At 40.1% G+C, this 20,148-nt stretch overlaps 1 protein-coding gene across 1 annotated transcript in view; it reads left to right on the forward strand.

Annotated features, from left to right (window-relative positions):
- GMDS (GDP-mannose 4,6-dehydratase) overlaps window positions 1–20,148 on the forward strand; it is a 663,276-nt gene that overhangs the window by 641,895 nt on the left and 1,233 nt on the right. The window contains exon 10 of the mRNA XM_019521870.1: window positions 20,009–20,077. Coding sequence (XP_019377415.1) covers window positions 20,009–20,077 — 69 coding nt within the window. The remainder of the gene's footprint in view (window positions 1–20,008; window positions 20,078–20,148) is intronic.

Here is a 20,148-nt window from a genome sequence, read left to right on the forward strand (position 1 = left end):
CTTTATCGTGCATCAGGAGATGCTTGACAAACAGAACCAAGGAGGTGATACTTCCCCTCTATCGGGCACTGCGCAGACCACAGTTGGAATACTGCGTCCAGTTTTGGGCGCCACACTTCAAGAGGGATGTGGATAACCTGGAGAGGGTCCAGAGAAGGGCCACTCGTATGGTTAAGGACTTGCAGGAGAAGCCGTACAAGGAGAGACTAGGGCACCTGGACCTCTTCAGCCTCCACAAGGGAAAGTTGAGAGGTGACCTTGTGGCTGCCTATAAATTCATCATGGGGGCACAGAAGGGAATTGGTGAGGCTCTACTCAACAAGGCGCCCCTGGGGTTCACAAGAAATAATGGCCATAAGCTAGCAGAGAGCAGATTTAGACTGGACATTAGGAGGAACTTCTTCACGGTTAGAGTGGTCAAAATCTGGAATGGGCTCCCAAGGGAGGCGGTGCTGTCCCCTACCCTGGGGGTCCTCAAGAGGAGGTTAGATAGGCATCTGGCTGGGGTCATCTGAACCCAGCACTCTTCCTTGCCTATGCAGGGGGTCGGACTCAATCAATAGAGGTCCCTTCCGACCCTAACTTCTATGAGATTACAGACAATAGGAAATAAGACAGATACAAGATAAAATACACTCTGGCAATCAGGACTTGAACCTTCTGGGGTGGTAACATAAATGGAGTGTGTTGAGAATTAATGTGAGGAAGTACCTACCTATTTTGTCTTTTTTTTTTTTTTTTAACTCAGCACTTAGTCGGTCATGCTCCCATTGATTTCAGTAGGAGCTTGCCCAAATGGTTTGTCTGCTTATGTGAGAACCCCCAGAAAATAGCAATTACTTATGTGAAAAAGTGAGACACATAGGACAGAAGAGTGAATTGCTGGAGCATCAGATAGGTCTGATTGTAACATGTGGCCAAAATTTTCAATATTGGCTGTGCCAAGTTAGGCATCTACATTTGTACTGCAGCACCTGGAAAAATGGATTCTTTTCAAAGATGCCGAAAATCCACAGCTCTTGCCAATTGGTGGAAATGTCTCCACTTGAAAAAATCAAGCCAGTTTTAGCTAGGTGTATAAATATCAACTGAAATGTTTCACTTTCAGCACCAAAGCCTGCAAACATTAGCCTGTGCAAATTGAGGTAATCCTTTCTGTGATGCTTTGTCTGGTCATACATCACATGTAGTATTTTGAGATTTCTAATGATCTTATTTTCCTCATCTAGGGGCAGGTTCTCTGCATTCTGTGCGTGTGTGCCTTTAACATGAGCCTTCACTACATTGTACCTTGTTTAATCGACACTACGCAAAAATCAGAGGCATAGGTAGCTATTTTTTTGTGGTGGACAGAGTGGAAGGAAGGAGGGATGTGCTGAGCCCTGTAGAGCAATGTGTGTGAGATGGGGAGGGCAAGAGGGTGCTGTCAGAGTCTTACCTGCCACATCACAGGCTCACCACATTCTGAGTGCTGCAGTGGTGACAGAAACTCATACTCTTGCAGCTACAGGACAGGGTCCCCATACACTGGGTGCAGTGGCTCCCACAGCATTGGCACACCCTCTGACTTGACACCCAAGGCTGGTGTCCCACTCACCTATCACTAATTGCTGCAAAGTATGTGCAGGATGAGTATTTAACAGTGACTAATGAATATGTTAACAGCTGACATGTTGCTCATGTCTCTAAGTTTCAAGTTCTATGCACCTAATTTTTCCATGCACATTATCATGACTGATCACACAGTTCATACACACTGCTCGCAATAGCAACTGCCTAGGCAGATGGCCAGTTAATTGTCTAGCACAGGGGTCAGCAACCCCCGGCACGTGTGGCGAGCACAGCACATGAGGCCATTTTGCTCAGCACACCACCACCAGCCTGGGATCTAGGCAGCTGCTGCCAGCCATGAAGCCCAGGCTGCTCCCAGCAGGAGACTGGGCAGCTGCAAGCCCTGCTGCAAGCAGACCAACCTGTGTGGTTGGCAGCAGCTACACAGAGCTTGGGCCAGCTGCAGCCAGGAGGCTGCAAATATCTGCTCCGGGCTCCAGCATCAGCGCCATACTGGCGGACGCATAAACACCTCGGAGCAGACGGTATGGGAGGGGCCTGAGGCAGCACAACCCCAGCCTGTCCCCCACTGCCGGCACAGAGCTGATGACTGGGCTCCAGAGCCTGGTGCAGCTGTTTGTAGCCAGCCTGGGCAGCTGCAGCAGGCAGGATGCAACAGCTGCGCCAGCTCCATGCTGGCAGTGACTGCACGAGCACCTCAGAGCAGAAAGCGGGAGGGCTGTGCTGCCTCAGGCCCTATCCCCACCATCCACTCCAAAGGCACACATGCACCCGCCGGTATGGAGCTGATGCCGGAGCCCAGAGTAGCTATTTGCATCCTCCTGGCTGCAGCCGGCCCAGGCTCTGGTAGCTGCTGCCAACCACAGAGCCCAGGCTGCTTGCAGTAGGGCTTGAAGCTGAGCCCGCCTAACTCCCACCTGCTCCAAGCCCAGCCCCGGCCCAGCTCCACCACCGGGATGAGGCTGGCACTGACCCTTGCCAGGAGCACCACACCTTTTGCAGGCTTAGCTGTGCAGGGTGGGTGGGTGATTGAGCTGATGGGCAGGCTCCAGGTCAGGGCCTCAGCCAGCAGCACTGCAGCCCAGGGGGCTGGCTCCCGGGGAAGCACAGGGGCTCTGGCGGGACCAGGGCATTGTTGGGTCGGACTTTGTCCAGTGGCCCAGGAGCCCAGCTCCATGTGCCTGCGCAGCTGGTTCTGTGCGTGTGTCTGCGTCTGTCTGGTTCTGTGTGTGTGTGTGTGTGTGTGTGTGTGCACATTTGTGTCCCGTTCCGGATGTTTGTGTGCATGTGTCTGTTCTGGGTGTGTTCTGGTTCTCTGTGTTTGTGCATGTGGTTCTCTGTGTGCATGGGTGTGTGTGTCTGGTTCTCTCTCTGCTCTCCTTTTTCTTTCTCTCTCTCCTCATTCTCTTATTTGTCTCTTTTTTCTCTGTCATTGCAACATGCTCAACAAAAAAGGAATACACAACAACAAAGGCAACCTTCATGATTATTAAATATACTAATATGCAGTGCGTCCTGCCATGTACCCCCCCTCCCCTGCCCCCATTTTGTTTTTCTGGCATGTCGGCACTCTGGCACTTTCCAAGGTAGACATTGTGGGTTTTTTGGCACTCTGGCCAAAAACCGTTGCCTAGCCCTGGTCTAGCAGGTCATTTTCATGTGCTCTTACCACAACTGCATGCTCAGTTGTGATAATGTATGTACAAAATAAACGAGCAAATGCATGCCTGGAATGAATCAAATCTCACACAAAATGTCCATTGGAATTGTTCTGGTGTTTCACACGAATTGGAATAGAGCTGAGTAGGAAATCATTCTTAAATTAAATGAAATGGGGCACGTAAGTAGATGCAAGAAAGGCATCATTTCTGTATTGATGTGACTGTGGTTTGAATATTGACTCTGTTTGGCAGAATTGCACATCTCTAACCAAGCAACCTCCAAGCAGATCTACCAATGCCAGCCTGTGTGGGCAACCAGAGAGCAAAATAAGCTACAAACTCCCAGTCTTGAATAAAGATAGTCTTAAATTTTGTACTAAAACATCTTGCTCTTTTTATCTAAAATCATGGGGAGGACCTAGTCATTGCGTGAAGCTATTAAGAATCCACTGAGAGAACACCTTAGTCTCTGTTTCTCTCATTTGCAGGTTGCTTTTCTCATCAGTTCCAATAGACCCCTTTTTCCCCTTCTGCAGACTTATTTGCCTTAAAGGACTTATTGAGGGAAAGAATCAAATTTGCACATCTGAGGAAGGGAGGCAGAGATTCAAAGGGATTATAGGGAGGTGTCCCAGAAACTCTCTGGGATTTTTTTTTCATGAGTACTTTATGACCTGCAGTTTAATTACTCATGTTTTCCTAACCTGTGTGATAAGCTGAGCTGAAGAGGAGGAGAAATGATGAAGCCACAGAAGTGCCAGCCACTACCTACGTGCTGCAGCAGGCATAAAGCAGCACAACTATGAAGTGGTGGTGCAGGTTGTGATCAGATCCAAGCTCCTTTTTCAACTGGATCACAACTCTGACTCTAATTGTCCTAATAAATGACTCCAAAAGACCAGGAGGCAGTGAGGAGCCATCTCTCTCCACCCCCTTTCTGATTGCTGCTTGTACAGAATAAGTTTGTGATACTTGCTGATTATATCCTATTTATTCAGAATACTTCACTAAACAAACATAATGAATTTAGTTGATCTTTTAAACTAAACTGCCAAGCACATCTGTCAGGCTTGTAAAATCATTTTCTTTAATTTATTTGTTTCTCATTCTACAATTTTAGTCCTTATATTTTCAAAACAGATCTTAAGACCCCAAGGTTTAGTGACATTCCTTTCATATACAGTATGCCAATAGGTTGTTAAACTGAATTAGAAGCTATCGTAGCATTTTGGTTTGGGGTTCTTTTGTTCCACAAGTTACCAAAGACTGTGGGTTGCTACATGTTGTAATCTTCAGTGTGCGCTGCTGTGTTGAAAAGGTGGAACATCTTCAAACAAAAAGTTATCTTCAAATGTTTAAAGAAATTGCTGTGGGTATAATGCTATTTTGTAAGTAGCTTCACAGTCAGCAGTTTAAAGAGCTGTACATGTTTTTTAAATATTTTGATATTTGTTGTATTTTTCTAAAACGTCTTGAAGGCTTCCATATTAATTTTTTTTAAAGTATAGATCATTGATATGATATGGAGTGGCAATAAGATGGTAGTGGTGGAAACTGTTTTTCCCTACACCGTAGCATGAAACATAACGAAGGGTCTTTTGCAGCCAGTGAGAGACAGGATTACTGACAGAATAGAGTGACACTGAACTCTGCTCAGTATTATGATGTCCAATTTTACCTCTGCCATAAAAGTCATAATAATCCTCCTCCAAAAATAATAATACCCCCAAAACCTGAGCTTCTGGAATCCTGTGATTAAATAGGAATCTTTCTTTTCTTTCTTTTGTTTTTCTGTTTGGTTTTTTTGTTTGGTTTTTTAATGAGTTGCTGGGCATTTCAATTTTGAAGAAAATCTTAAAAATATAGACCCTGGAAGCTCAACTTTCAGCAGATTTGAAAATAAATGGTTCCTTATTTTTATCTCATTATTTTTAAGTGGATCTTTTGGGGATTTTTTGTGATTTCTGCATACTTGGGGGTTTTGTGATTTATTTTTTTTAATGTCCAAAAAGTTACAACAGGAAGCAGGAAAATGTATAAATTGAAAGCTGATGCCTTAGATGAGAGAGAGAAACCTAGGGAATGGAAAACAATGGAGATAAGGTACTTACTATAGTAGAGGTAAAATAGAACGTATGACCTGCAGAGCTGATGAAGGAATGTTTTTTTAAAGGCTACATCTTACTATGAGTTCACAAAGGAATAAGGAGGCATGTCATAGAGTCCAGAATTTGATCCAAAGTGATCTGAATACTTGGAGTGCTATATAGGTACTAGGATATATATCTTAATAAAAAGAAAGTAGCATGGTGCAGCAGATAATATTTGACTGAGAGCCAGTAGACCTGGGTCCTTTGCTCTGCTAATGACATGATATATAAGTTTGATCAAGTCATACAGTTTGTCTGTGCCACAATTTCAGTCTTTGTAAAATGGAGGTGATAATTCTTCCCTGCATTTGGAAAATGTGCTAAGGTGTATGAAAGATTAGTGCTGGGTATTTTTGTTGTTTTATTATATGGAATCTGTATCTTTCTTTTTTTCTCTTTCAGTTGGACCATTATTTAATACGCCAGCACTATCTTGCATTAGTAGTAATAGTTCTCCTCCTGAGTCTTGCTCAGATTGCTAACAGAGAATGGCTAGATGCTTATCTAGCTTGTTACTTTGGTTGATTCTTGGTTGCACTGTTGGTACCTGACAACCCTGCCATTCAACATTTTCTGTGTTGCACAATATTGCCCATGACATTAGAAATAGATATAATCAAGTAAGTCAAATTATAGAAATTAGAAGTGACATATACCAGAAAAAAGATATAAGACTTGGAAATGTTCTGAGGAAGCATACATTTGATATTGACAGCTTTTTGGAGGGTTGGTGGGGTGGGGAAGGACTGCCATTTATTACGTATTTGTGCAGTTTACAAAGGGACTCTCACCTAGCCTTTGTGTGTTACCACAATGTAAATGAAAAATATAGGGACAGCTGAATATCAGCCTGTTTGAAAAACAGTTCAGTCTTTAATTGTTATTTAAACATCTCAAAGGACTATCTATTCTCAAAAGAACTAAGTACTGCATGATGCATCTTGCACTTGGAATATCACACACACGATAAGTTAGGGATATTTGGATCCCGTACTCACTGGTATATGTGGAGCCATGCAGAAAATGACTGTGTTTTTATTTTTTGTTTTAATCCTGGTTTCGAAGAAGAATTTGGTAAATAGGGCAGGTCTATTAGAAAATGCTAACTTGTCTCTCACTATAATGCTCTTTCATATTTGACTGCTGCAGGGTGAAAAAAATCTAGAATTTGTTGGTAGCAGATCAAAAATTCCTTTCTTGTTTAATTGAAGGTGTTTAAGTGAAGGAGGTCATAGAAAGGACAGCTTTAAAGCTGTGGTATCTTCATTCAAGAGTACTGTGAAAAGGAGCAGAATATATGTGTGCTTTTAAAAGTGCATGTGTACACGTGGTGAGTGTATGTTGCCAAATTTGTCAAATTTATGCTTCTAGGCAACTTCTCTGAGCAGTAATAGTGGTTCTTGTGTATGCTTCTTTTGGACTTACTTCCAGATACTGCAGTAGTTTTAGTCCTGTCACTCTGTGTAAGGGGCATAACATATTGCTTTTAAATCTCTGCAACAGTTTCAAGAAAACTGAGGGTGAAGGAATGAAGAAATTTGATCTTTGTATTATCTCAGAGATTGGGACAAGTAAAAAGGAATAGGCTGGTGGCATAGGAAGAGAGGATCAGGGCTGAGGTAGGAGACAGCATTGAGAGCAGAACAGCCCTAGAGGAGACAAAGAGGAACAAATCTAGCATCTCCTGGTGAGATGATAGGGTGGGAGGAAAGGAGAAATGGGATGGGCATAGGCATAGCAGAGGCAATGGTGAAGTGGAGAAATAGGGAGAAACACTGAATGTGGGATGACAGGGATGATGCTACCTTGAATAGGAGATTGGACTAGATGGGAATCCTGAGGTCTCAACCTGCCGTATTTTTCTATTATTCAGTGACTCTAAAAGAAGAGAATAACATTATTCTAAAAAGTGAGAAATTAGGTTTTACAGGAGAATAAAATAATTCAGATGTTAACAGAATGAAAAAATGAAACGAGAAAGACAGTAACATATGGAATAAAGTGGAAAAGATGGAAGAAAAAAGAAGGAAATTTTATTTAACAGGAAAATACCTTTATTATTGTTACTGAATTTGTGGTTTACTGGTAGTTTGGGTATTTTCTCAGTTTTTTAATTAATTCATTTTAAAGAGAGAGTGATGGAGAAAAAACGAAAAGTAAACTAAAATGTTTCCCAGTCCTTCCTGTCTCAGGGGTTTAGGCTCTCCCCTGGATCTGGCAACTTCTGTGCACTCTTTACCATCCCTCTTTTCATTCTCAAAAGCTGAAAGTTACACCTAGGAAACTGTTTTTAATATCAGTCTGGCAATATGCAACAGTAAATCACAAAGCATTTTGTGGCAAATAAGTTTATTTTTCAAACTGCAACAATAAGACTCTCAGGTATTAATAAGTAAAAGCTCGAGTTGAATTGTAAGGGATGTAAGTGAGCTGAACTCACTGTATTACCCATGTACAATATACATGTGCTAGCTGATTTGCATCACAGACAAACAGATGTATTAAGTATATTGTTTACTGTCTGATATTGTTTACTAACTATCTTCATTATTTTATGTTCTGGAAGTGCTTCTTCTAAAACAAAGAATGCACTTGTTTATTTTATAAATGTGAAATCATACAGATGTAAAAGGGATGTTTCATTTTCTAGAATTAGCATAAATTGAGTTAGAGGATAACATTATGAAACTCCATGTGTATTTAGACTGGGACATAAAAGTTACCAATGTAGAATACCCAGGATGTCTTGAATGCTAGATAGATGGACAGAGACAACAATTGCCTTGCTAAAGCATTTTGGGATTCTTGCTGAAATGTAATACTTAAGCTTGGTGCATCTGTTATCTGAAGTAGGGCTTTCTTGTGTTCAAATCAGGGTCCTGCAATACATTTTCCAAGATTCTAATTTTTGACAATGAATTCAACATAGTGGCATAATAGAACAACTCAGCCAACCGTGAACATAACTACAACTGAGACATATCCCCTCCTATTGAAATCAAGAGTTGAAAGTGCTTAGCTCTGAAAATCAGGTCCTGTCATGTGTAAGTGGCTTTTCTTTTTAACAGATTAAGTTCTGAGCCCAGTTTTGTGGGTAATTGAGCCTGCTCAGCTCAGAAGTCAGGAGGGAGGGAGGCCAAGGTGTCCGTACTGATGAAATCTCTTGTTCTTGGGATGCCCATGGATGCTCCAGCTTGCAACTGGCTACAACAAACTGCAGTGGGCCATTCCTGCAGCTAGGAGTCACCACAGTGCAGCAGCACTTGGACCACACCCCAGCACATCTTCTGCCCTAGGACTGTGAAGGTGAGAGAGTGCAAGGAGGCAGCAATGCCATGTCTGCACTGTTGGAGGATTCCTTTCCTGCAATGGAAGTTCTCAAGTGTTTGCTCAACACAAGTTTTACAGTGGCCAGGATCTGACCTTTTGTCCTTGGCAGTCTTATTTGGCTGAATCCATATACAGAATAAAAATAAACATATTTAGAAGCAGGAAATACAGCGGCCTCCTATTGGGCAATGAATGAGTTTGCAGTGTTAAATATTGCTGCTTTGTTGCAAATACATACCTGCAAAGGGTTACTGTTTGTAGTGTCCTACTTGGACCGGCATTCTAAAGCTTTCATCAAAGTAAATCTGATTATTTTGCACATGGTTTTCCTGAAAGGATGTTATGATTTTCTAGATGTTTGGTAGCTGGTGATAAATTAGGCTTTTATGATGTCATGTGAAAAGCCACCACTTGGGCTTCCTACTCTATCAAGTGTGCTGAAGGATGCATTCAGGGCACACTCCAAATGAATAATCCTCTCCTATCTTGTTTGACTTTTTAACCCTTTCATGGATTACTTGCTTTATAGTGAGAGGTGTTTGGCAGAGAATAATACAGCCTATTATATCAGTTCCATGGAGACGTTTGCAGCACCCCCTTTTATGTACTCAGAGTGCCTCTAGTCTTGTAACAGGAAGATTACTTCTGGGCACCTCCCGAACCATAAGAATCCTGCCCTGCCTGTTTTTATCATCTATTGAAAGGGTTTCTGAATCTGGCATTTGTCAGTGATTTACTGAGATGCAGGGAGGCAAAAAGGGCCACTGTGAGATTTACAGAGAAGATGTAGGAGAGGCTGCCTCAGAAACAGAGACAGTAACAAGAGACAGTCCCAGACAAGGAATTGTGGCTCAAGGTGCTACAGGGTCACCCAAAAATGTGCATACTGAGCAAGGAGCCATCTAGAACTAGCCACTAGGAAACACAAAACACAAGGGTGAGTTTGAACAGCTATCCCTCTCCAGCTCATAGGCCCCTGAGTCACTGCAGGCAGGGGCCTCCCTCCATTCGCAATGCAGACCCCAGAATCCTTTCCTGAACTAAGCCACCCCAACTATTTTGGGGATGCTGGTCTTTTCTATAATGCTTTAATAGTTGCAGCATTTGCTCAGAAAGCTGGAGACTTGGGTTCAATGTCCTCGTCAACCTTAGGATGTTCAAATCTACATCTCCTCCCTCCCAGGAGAATGCCCTAACCCCTAGACTAGGCTGTGGGGAGGAACTGTCTACCTCTCCAGTTAAAGCTGTGCCAGTATGCAGAAAGGAATGCAAGAGTCATGAGACCTAAAGAAGAATGTGAAAGCGGCCACATAGCTCTAGTCCAGTTATTATAAGCCCACTTGACAGGGTGAGCAGTGGGCTACAATGGGACACGCAGGTTTGGAAGAGTCAGAGTTTTAGACACATGCCTCTCTTCAGTATTCCCTATTGGCTGGCTTATGCGTCTCCCCACTCTCCCCCAATCTCCTCAAAGGACTGGCTAGTTGGATCCCATTCCAGACCCTTTAAGCTGTATAGGAAATGTGTGTTTAAATTGGTATAAGGTTACACTCCATGAACCAAGTGCAAATATCTCATCACCCCCAAGTCCTTACAGGGACCTGGACCTTATATATTTGATCACTATTTTGTTGATAACTTAATGAAGCACATTTACAGAAAAATGCATACCTGTCCATTTTTTTAATATGACCTTTTTTAGATATGTCTAATTTAATGTATGCAAGTAGAGTCACTAGTTTTATTCACTTTAATAAAATCACTAGTGACAGCATGTCCTGTGATGGTATAGAGCGCTACTCTGTAAATGGTAAATAGGGAGTTATTAAATTGTTGCTTCATACTTCTTTACATACAAAATAATCTGAGTGTTGTAATGATTACTGTCTTCTTTCTGATACTTGCATGGCAATGATTTGTAAGCCTGTGATAGTTATTATAATATTAAAATGGTTCTTAATTATTTTTTTTGTGGTGAAGGAAGAGTGATGTTATTGAGACAGCAGGAGCAGCTGAGAAGGTGGCCAGTTCTCCCTTTCATCCTAGTATACAAATCAGTGTTGAAACCATGGGTTAGCACATTTATGCCCTTAGCAGTTAGGTCCAGATTCCACTGCCATTGGGAAGTAAAACTCTTACTGTGCAATTTATCACACTGAAATCACACTGTTTTACAAATAATTTGCTAAATAAATAAATACAAATAAAAATAAAAATAAAAGCAAGATAGGAAAGGGGAATTTAAGCTTCAGATATAACACTTAGGACCTTTTTGTAGCAATTGTGTTTAAGGATTGAAGAGATATCAACCACTTGCTCAAGTACCCTAATAAGTACTCTGCCTGATGATGAGACCTTACAGGTTCAGACCACAATTACCCAATATCTCATCCTTACTCAAGCAAAACTCCCATTGACTCCAAGAGTAAACGTACATACACAGCATTTGTTCCATGCTAGGATGAAATACTGTGATATAGCCCAATAAGAGATGAGCACATTGATTGATGAATTAAAAGATAATCTGGCATCTAGAACACTCTCCTGGTGTTAATTCTTCTCTTTTATGACAACCAGGCCCTCATTATCCCATTGGGAAATAATTTATCCCTAAGGCTCCTACTGTTATTAAAGCTCACTAATTTCTCTAGAAACTTTGAATGACTTGATTTTGCTGAGAAACTTGCTTTTTCAGAAGCTTACTGTAGCCCAAAGATCTTTAATTCTTTGTACATATGTGGGGATGGGTGCATGGGTGATGGATGGATACAGTACCAGAGCACATGTATATGCCCACATCACTAAAGTCTACTTCACACTTAGAAAACAGAATAAATATTTCAGTTAGGGGATGTGATTTTTTTTTTAACCTAAAAAGTTTCATCTATAGAAGCTGCAGTGTGGATGCTGTTTTTTTCCAGGAGAAAGATAATTTATGGGTACTTTCCTTCCTATATGGAAATAACTAAATTGATATAGTTACTGTAACTGCATCCATGCAGGGGGGGAACAGGAGAGACATTGCAGTGAGTGAGGGAGTATTATACCCCCTTTAATAGCCTTTTTGAGTGAGTTCTCCCTGTTGTAGTGCAGGGAGCAAAGACAGTGCATTGCAGATTGCAATGAAAATGTCAGTCTTCCACACTATGGAAACTTAAACAACTTTTGCTCTATCGCATATGTTAAACTTGTATATATGCACATGCAAAGGTAAACTTATCCCATGTATTGGGTTTCTTTTTCCAAAATAATCATGACTCATACAAATGGCATGTATCGTATTGTAGATTTAATCCTACTCATCTTCCCAGGAATTCTCCCAGTTCTCTCCTTGGGCACCTGTTACACTTAAAGGGATCTAACTGTATGGACGCTTCACTTGAGTCTACCACACCACCAGTTGTTGTTATGTTTACAGACTCATAGAAGTTGGAGCTGAAAGACCCATCAGTTCATTTGATTTGTCTCCCTGTAAATGTAGACTTGTGCCCTGAGGTAAATTTCTGTTAGGTGAAATCTTGGTGCCACAGAATTCCAAAGAAATATTGCCACTAGTTTCAGTAGGGCTTCCTCTGGTCCCATGAGGAGAATAGTCCATACTTAATATTGTCACCACCCAGGGCTGAAGAGTCCTTAAAGGTTAGCAACTCTCCTTTGAATTCCTGTAATATTAGCTGGCCTGTGGGGGTAAATCTCCAGTTAGGGCAACTTGCATTTAGCAACTAACAGCCTGATCCAAAGCCCAGTAAAGCCAGTACTTGTGATTTCTTTGCATTAGGCTCTGACTCACGAGGAATTTTGTCTGGCCCAAAGGAAAACTTTCTCCAAAATATTTTCTCAGGCTTCCTCTGGTAAATTAAGAGATTGAAAAATAGTCCACCATATTCACATTCTTAGGCATGTAAATCAGTTGACTTTTGCACAAAAGATAAAAGCAGCCATGATCCAGTGTCTGCCTATGCTCTTGTAAGAGTACATGAGCATTATGCCCTTGTGTTGATTAACTGGTGCACTACCTCCATCAGAGTGATTACGCTCTGGCGACAAGAATTGTACAGCGGAGAGGGCCAGCTCCCTCTGTTTTGCTCCATTTGCCGTTTTATCTCCAGTGTCAGTGTGCTTGTCAGAGCCAGTGCTGACTGACTCAATTTCCCTGAAGTTGAGCTGAAGCATTGTTTTAGCACTGACGGCATTCTCTTGGCCCCGCTGATGGACAATACCACTGATTCCCAACTTCCTGAGCAGACCAGACAGCTTGCTGTTTTCTTCTTGTCTCTTATCACCCCCTGTCATTAAAAGAGAGGTCTGGCTTCAGCTTCAGTTTGTGCAGATACACAGCAATAAAGTGGAAAAGGCATGAGGAGGGGGAGAGGGAATATTCATTACAGTTATTATCACTCTTGTGTTTGTTGCTGCTGTGAGTTCATTTGCTCTGTGGCAATTGATCCAATTGAACGTTATCAAATAGCTGAGATACAGTTACTGTTGTAACATCTGCTTTGTGGTGGAAAAGCAAGAACTGATTTGATTTATTGGCTAAGTCCTCTTAACCTTAGAAGGACAATGGATCTCCTTTATAAAAAGGAGCTTATTCATGAAGTGCTGAGCACCTGCAATCTATGAAAGTCACTCAGGTTTGCAGGGCCTCAGCATAGGGCTCATTCTGAGGGATACTGAAGTTTGTTGGGGGGATTTAATTTTATTTTACATGGAGTTTCCTAAGCAGAAAATCAATTTAGATATCAAACACACTGGGAAAAGTATCAGAACTTCCACTACAAAGGAAGCTTCATAGTATCCAAGTTTTGCTCTGAGCTGTTTCCACTTGATAGGCCCTCTGCAAACAATGCTGTCTCTCTGAAAAAGCTCACTGATCCAAGAGTGGAAGCTAGCCTGCTTGTGCTGCCTTAAAAACAAATATAGACCAGGAACCAAACTTGCTGGCATTCCTTTATTCCCTTGGCACTTTAACTGCTCTACAACTTTCCTTTCCTAAAACCAGTGGAAGAAAAAAAATAAAAATTGAGTGATACTCCTCACTGCCTTTCTGAAAGTCATATTTATTGGGTATTTCCTGGATTTTGAGCCTTCCTCACTGATAGACTTTGTTTTCATGTTCCCCTTCCAGTTACTACACTTACCAACTGCTATATTCTTATATTTTTTCTTATGGTATGATAGACATATACAACACTTCACAGACAAATCAAGATGGTGAGCCTTACCTTGAAGAGTTCAATCTTAAGGGTCCCATCCTGCAACTACTTACAGGCAGACTTGATGCCTATTGATGTGACTACTTCCATTTGCTCTTTAACTTGGTGTTTCTATTCATCGTGTTGGTACCTACTAATGATATTTCTGCACTCCCCTTCTGAAAGACTTTTGCTTTTATTAACTCTACACATTACAAGTCGTTCAAATGAGGTCAACAGGGAATGCTTGCATGCTTAAATCTTTTTGCAGGAGCAGAGGTGTAGTTAAGACACAGTATATCAATACCTGTGGTGACAAATACTGGGTGGGTTAGGGGCATGGAAGGGTAAGGACAGCAGCAATTGAATTATGCAGTTAGCGAGGCAAGCATCCCAAATATGGTAAGCTGTTTGATGGGACTTCTTCCTGATCTTAGCAAACTTGTTAACTAAATCTTCTTTGCTTTAACAGTTAGGTGTAGCAGCCCTGCAAACATGCTGTGTGGCTGGCCTTGGGTGCATCTACATGAGATGCCTTAATGTGCAGTAGCCTATTCTACTGCACATTAGTGTGTCATGGCAAAAATCTGGCTAATAAGCTACTGTGCAGTAGAATTAGTCTATTGCACATTAAGCATCACTAAAAAGGCATGCAGTTTTGTTACAGCTCGTTAGGACAGCCCAATACACCTTTATATAGCATGGCATATTAGAGGTACTAAACTTTAATACATGCACAATAACCTGAGTTACTGCATAGTAGCACTGGCAAACACCTATTTTGTGATGATACTGCACAGTAGCCAAAGTCTATTAATAAACATGTAGACACACCCTTTGTCAATGAAATACCTTACAGGAGCTCTTATTAAAAATAAAAATGAAATGTTTAAATATGATAACCAAGAAACCTGAAGAAACAAATTTGCATAATAAAATAAATATAGGAGGAGATAGGATAACTTCCATGTACATCTCAAAGTTAGAGCAGTGGGGGACACTGTAAAATAATAGTCAAGTGAAATAGTGTGTTTGTTTATTTCATAGCATGAGTGGAACTTGAGAGGCAGAGCCCTAAGGAGATATATGGGGAGAGAATAAAAATGGAGCTAGAAGGAAACATTTTATTCAGACTGTTAAGACTCTTGAGAGCTGAGGGCAATCTAGAGGCCCAGGCTTGACAGCTTTTCTGCACTGAAAAGAGTGCAGGGCCAGGCACTTAGTTTAGTGATTCTTTAGCACTTCATTCGTCCACTCTTTGTTTATGAAAGAGCTGTAACATAAAAAATCTCCTTCCTGAAAAACCTCTTGCACCATCTTGCAGATTTTGAATGTGATCACTACAGCTTTTCTGACAGTATAGAACTATTGCATGTTCAGCTGCTTATTTTAGGGTGGGACTCATGTCTCTGCTGAAGCCAGTAAGGTTGGGATTTCACCCTTGGTGTTTTATAGTGCCCGTGTTTTCATTGGCCTTGCTCTTGATTTTATATTGTGGGATAACAGAGCAAAATCTGAGCTGAAGTACTGAGCTGAATTGATGAACTTTCTAAATGAATGATACTGTCTTCTTGTAGGCATGAAGTACATCTCTCTCCTTTTTTTCTCATGCTGTTTTGAAACTTTCAGACTTCCAATTAAACTTAATCGAATTAGGCGGTTATAAATTGCACCATGAAGCCAGATCAATTACCTAATGAGTCAAAATAAAAGTAGTGATGACATCCTGTATCAGAACTCAAGAAATGTAGTATTTACATAGAAATATTTGACATGTCTTCCTTGTGGTTGTATAACCTATCTGTAAAAATGTCTGGCCATACTACAGAGTAGGTTTCTCTGCCTGTGCCTTTTTTTTGTCCAAGGACCCTAACATCTCCATAAGATGAAGTTTGATGAAACTTTAGGGGTTCTTTTGGGCACATACACTTCAAGCTATAATTAATGTGAAGGGGAGAGAGCTAGGCAAACAAAAGAATGTATCAAAGCTAAACTCATTCTTTCCCTGCCTAGAGAGAGGATCATATCACCATGCAGAGAACTTCTATCTTTTGGGTGTTAAACAGCAATAAGCAATTTGGCTCCTGTCTGTTACCCCTTTAGCTTACTACACCACATACTCAGCTCTCTGTATCCAAGAATAGATAACCACTTGCATGTTAAACTTGTGATTTATGTCCTTCATTTTCTCTTTCATGGAAAATAAAAATGTAGTGTCAGATCCTCCTAAAATGGCTGTTTAACAAAGGACAGTTTACTAGTGTTTTAATTGGAAGTTCCAAGTACTAAAAAACAACAGAAAACAAATTCTTACCTCCTATACCTAGTCCCTTGGAGTCTTCATAATGTCAAAGAACCCTTTTTTCCCACGCCTTGTATATTTACATCACAATGGACTCATCTACACAAGAGGCTAACTGCACAGTAGCCCAATACTACTGCGCAGTAGCATCCTATGGCAAAAGCCATTGTGCAATGCTACTGAGCAGTAATATTAGGCTACTTGCACAGTATTTTCACAAAATAAGTGTTTTCCAGTGCTACTATGCAGTAACTAAGATAATTGTGCATGTATTTGGTATTTGTTTATACAAGTACTAAATAAATGCACAGTAGTGATGACTGTGCAGTAGCATTAGTGTAGACACAGCCAGTGATAAAGAAAAAAGATTGTGGTAATGCTAAAACATGAAATATGCTGTGATTTTATCACCTACTATTGCATCAGAAATAGGAATATTGACAGGTCTTCATTCAGCAGTAGCTGTGCTTTGTAAATCACAAAGGTCCACTTTTTCTTTTTGGGACCTATTCCATCCCTTTCACAGACTTTTTTGGTGTGCCTGTATCTCAAGGAAATAAAACCCTGGGCCTGAAAAGTGGTAAGCCCACTGAATGGCATGTGGAGCTTCAGTTAAACCTAAATTTGAAAGTATCTGGTTGAAACTTTGAAATCTCTGGTTTCAAAAAAGACTTTAATAACATAAACAAAGAGTGATTCTGTTCCAAGAGGGTTTCTTTTTAAACATTCTTTTTATTGTAATTACCTTATTGTTTTCAAATTATGAGCTACTTGCAGAAAAATACAGGAAACATGACTGCAATACAATCCTTTAATTAGTAATAGCTGTTTTCCAGTCATCGTTAAGAACATTTCTATTCTGTACTTCAAGCTTTCACTTGTAACACAACCCTCAGATATAGATGTGATGTTAGGCTGGTTGGTTTAAACTGCAATATTGTATCTTATATCCATTTTATCTTATGTCTGTGTATTAACTTTCATAGAGCAATTTAAAAAGTCCATAGGAATAATTGTGTTTATATAGAGCTATTTTAAAACAAATCTTACTGTAAAGTAGTGTTTCAAGAAAGTCTATAAGCTACTTTGGGAGAGCGATTTAAAATGTTTTACCCTGAGTCAAATGGGAACATTGCATTACCTTATATACTAAATATTTTTACAAACTAAGCACCGTTGTACTTTATTGTTAGTGTGTGTAACCTTTTTAAATGTGTTTTTTGGACTCTTACACTTTAGAGTAAGAGTTAGAAGTAGGTTGGACTTCACATGCAAAGCTTTTGCATTAGTTATCTTTACCGTTCAGTACTGTGGTAATATTTGTAATTTTTATTGCTTAGCATTTTTTTCTTATATATGGCTACTCAGTGATTGAGTGTGAAGGGCTTGAATTACAGAAGACATTTTTGAGGTAGACAATTTTAATTGGAGAATATTTTTACAGGAAAGGTTAAAGTTTGCTCCCATGCCGTTGAAAATCAGAATAAAGCTGCATACAGTGGGGTTGCATTCTTCTGTCTCTAACCCTTTTTCTAAATAAGTAAAGAATCATGACACTGGGTAAGGTTTTCAAAAAATCTGTTTTTGAAATAAAGATTGTATTTGTAAAGTTATGACGGCTGCAATGTTTATGAAAAATAAACTCCAGTTTTATGATTAAATGTCCTTTATGTCTTTTAAAACTAGATGGAACAGCTGCTAGCTAATTAATTAAATAATGTTTTAAATAGTTTATTTTAGTACTGATTAAAATGCAACTATTTTTACACTTTTTAAGGAGGGGGAGGGTCTTGTTTCTTCATATATGTATCTTTGCAATGCACTTTTAATTAAAATCCAGGTAAAAAGCAGTGGTACTTAAATGTACCCTTATGACCTGAACCAAAACCTATCCAAGAGGAGCTTTTGCCATTTTAGAGCCCATTTTGCGATTCATATTCATATGGAGACCATTTCTTCAGAGGAGTAATCTTATGATACCCCCTCCCCCACCCATGGGGGACCCCTTACATTGGCATGGTTTCGAAGGATTTGGCCCAAAATCTCTATTGCAGTTTCCAAAAGCCACCCTAGAACTGCAGTAACAAATTAATAGGATAATTTAGGGAAATGAAGCAGATTTGTTCCAACAGTGGTTTGTTTTGAATCAGTTGTTTACTCTCTTCTGAAGGAGGAGGCTAACTCCTTATTTGTACCATGCAGTTTGAATTATTAAAAATCCTGCTTGGAACAGTCTCAGCAGACTTGTTTGTTCCATATCCCCCATTTCAGGATAATTCCAGGAGTGATTTTCCTCTGCTTCTAGAATGGAGCTGCCTAGCTTTATGTAGCATAATTATGAAGAATTTCCTATGTTTTGCTGTGCAAGATCTGTCAGTTAACATAATGTGTGTCTTTGTCTCTCAAAATAAATGCAAAACTTTAGAACTCTTGATTCAGAGATTATAACTTTCATTAGACCAGCTAAGAAATCACCCAAAAAAGTATCTTTTTCTGCAAGTTTTTGAGCTCAGTTGAGCCCAAAAGCTTGCAGAAAAAGATAATTTTTTTTGTGATTTGTACCTGAAATGCACAATGCTCTTGGAGTACTTAAGCCAAAACGCTCATCAGCTCCCACACTGGACAGGAGAGTGGAGGATGGAGAAAAACATATTTCTCCAATTTTAAAGAAATTTTATCTTGCTGTGTTATGCCACTGAAATGAAACCCAAGAGCAGAATTCAACCCACAGATTTTATCTCAAAGTTAAAGAAAAGACCTTGCTATACAACTATAGTTATCTTGAGTGGTCACCTACAGGCAGCTTTTAATGATACTTTAGATGAGAATGCTTATGCAAATGTAAGCAAAGGGATATTGATCTATACAACTAACTTTTAATCTAAAAGCAACAAACATATAGTAGTCCTTAATTTCATTAGAGATGCAATAAGTGTATATTTTTGTAGCACTTTAAAGGTACTTGAATCAGTAAAGATATATTTGACTGACAGCTGCTCAGTTTCTTCTACAGTATTTCAAAGTTGTTTCTGTGTATCTAGCTTTTATATATCTGGTTACTTTCTTTTCTACTTGGCTGTTCAAATTACTTCAAAAAATATTGCATCAAGAACTTTCTCTTTCCCAGTATTAGCTGGCTGTTCCTACCCTACCCTGTAGCCATGCAGTCACAAAGAGATTCTTAGCAGTCTAACAGCACTGTCCTTTGCTGATCACATGTTTTTTATTTGAAAGAGAACATTTCAGTTGTCATGTTTGCTTTGTGATTTACTCCTATTTAAGCAAAAGGTGATGGGGGGGTGTGCGCAGTGATTTGAAACAGCTCTTGCGGTAGCATGACCAGGATATATGACAACTTCATGTAAAGTTCATCATTAAAGAGTCAATTAGATTTGATGTAAAAAAAGAATTACCCCTTGACTTTTTATATGGCTTGGGCAAGGATTCTTAAATGTTGCTTCCTGGTGATTTATAGGCATCTAAGGTTTGACTGAAACTAAGTACTTCTAAAAGGAATTGATTTTTTTGTCTGTTTCTAAAAATGGCCTGAACTGATGTAGCAGAGCTGTGAACCATGGCCTTACCTTTCCACCTATCATTTCAACCTGTTAAAGAAGCCAGGCTGAAGTTTTCCTCAGCCTGAAGGCTTTCATTCTAGCTTTTCTTTTCAAGACAATTTGTAGCTACTGAAGGCCTCAAGATGCGTTATATAAGAGCGAACAGTACAATGGCAAATTTTAACGTTGCAACGAAGAGCGAGATGAAGAGACCTTACAAATGTTTCTTTCTCTTCCTTAGGAATTTCTTCAAGGAGATTGTACCAAAGCCAAACAAAAACTAAACTGGACACCCAGAGTCACTTTTGATGTAAGTTCTTCTTCTTCCAGTGTGTTCGTGTGCATGTGTATGTGTCTTTAAGAGATTTGGTGGGGGGGGGG

This window comes from Gavialis gangeticus, unplaced genomic scaffold, assembly GCF_001723915.1.
Source record: "Gavialis gangeticus isolate Ggan-Ray unplaced genomic scaffold, GavGan_comp1, whole genome shotgun sequence".
Lineage (NCBI taxonomy): Eukaryota > Metazoa > Chordata > Crocodylia > Gavialidae > Gavialis > Gavialis gangeticus.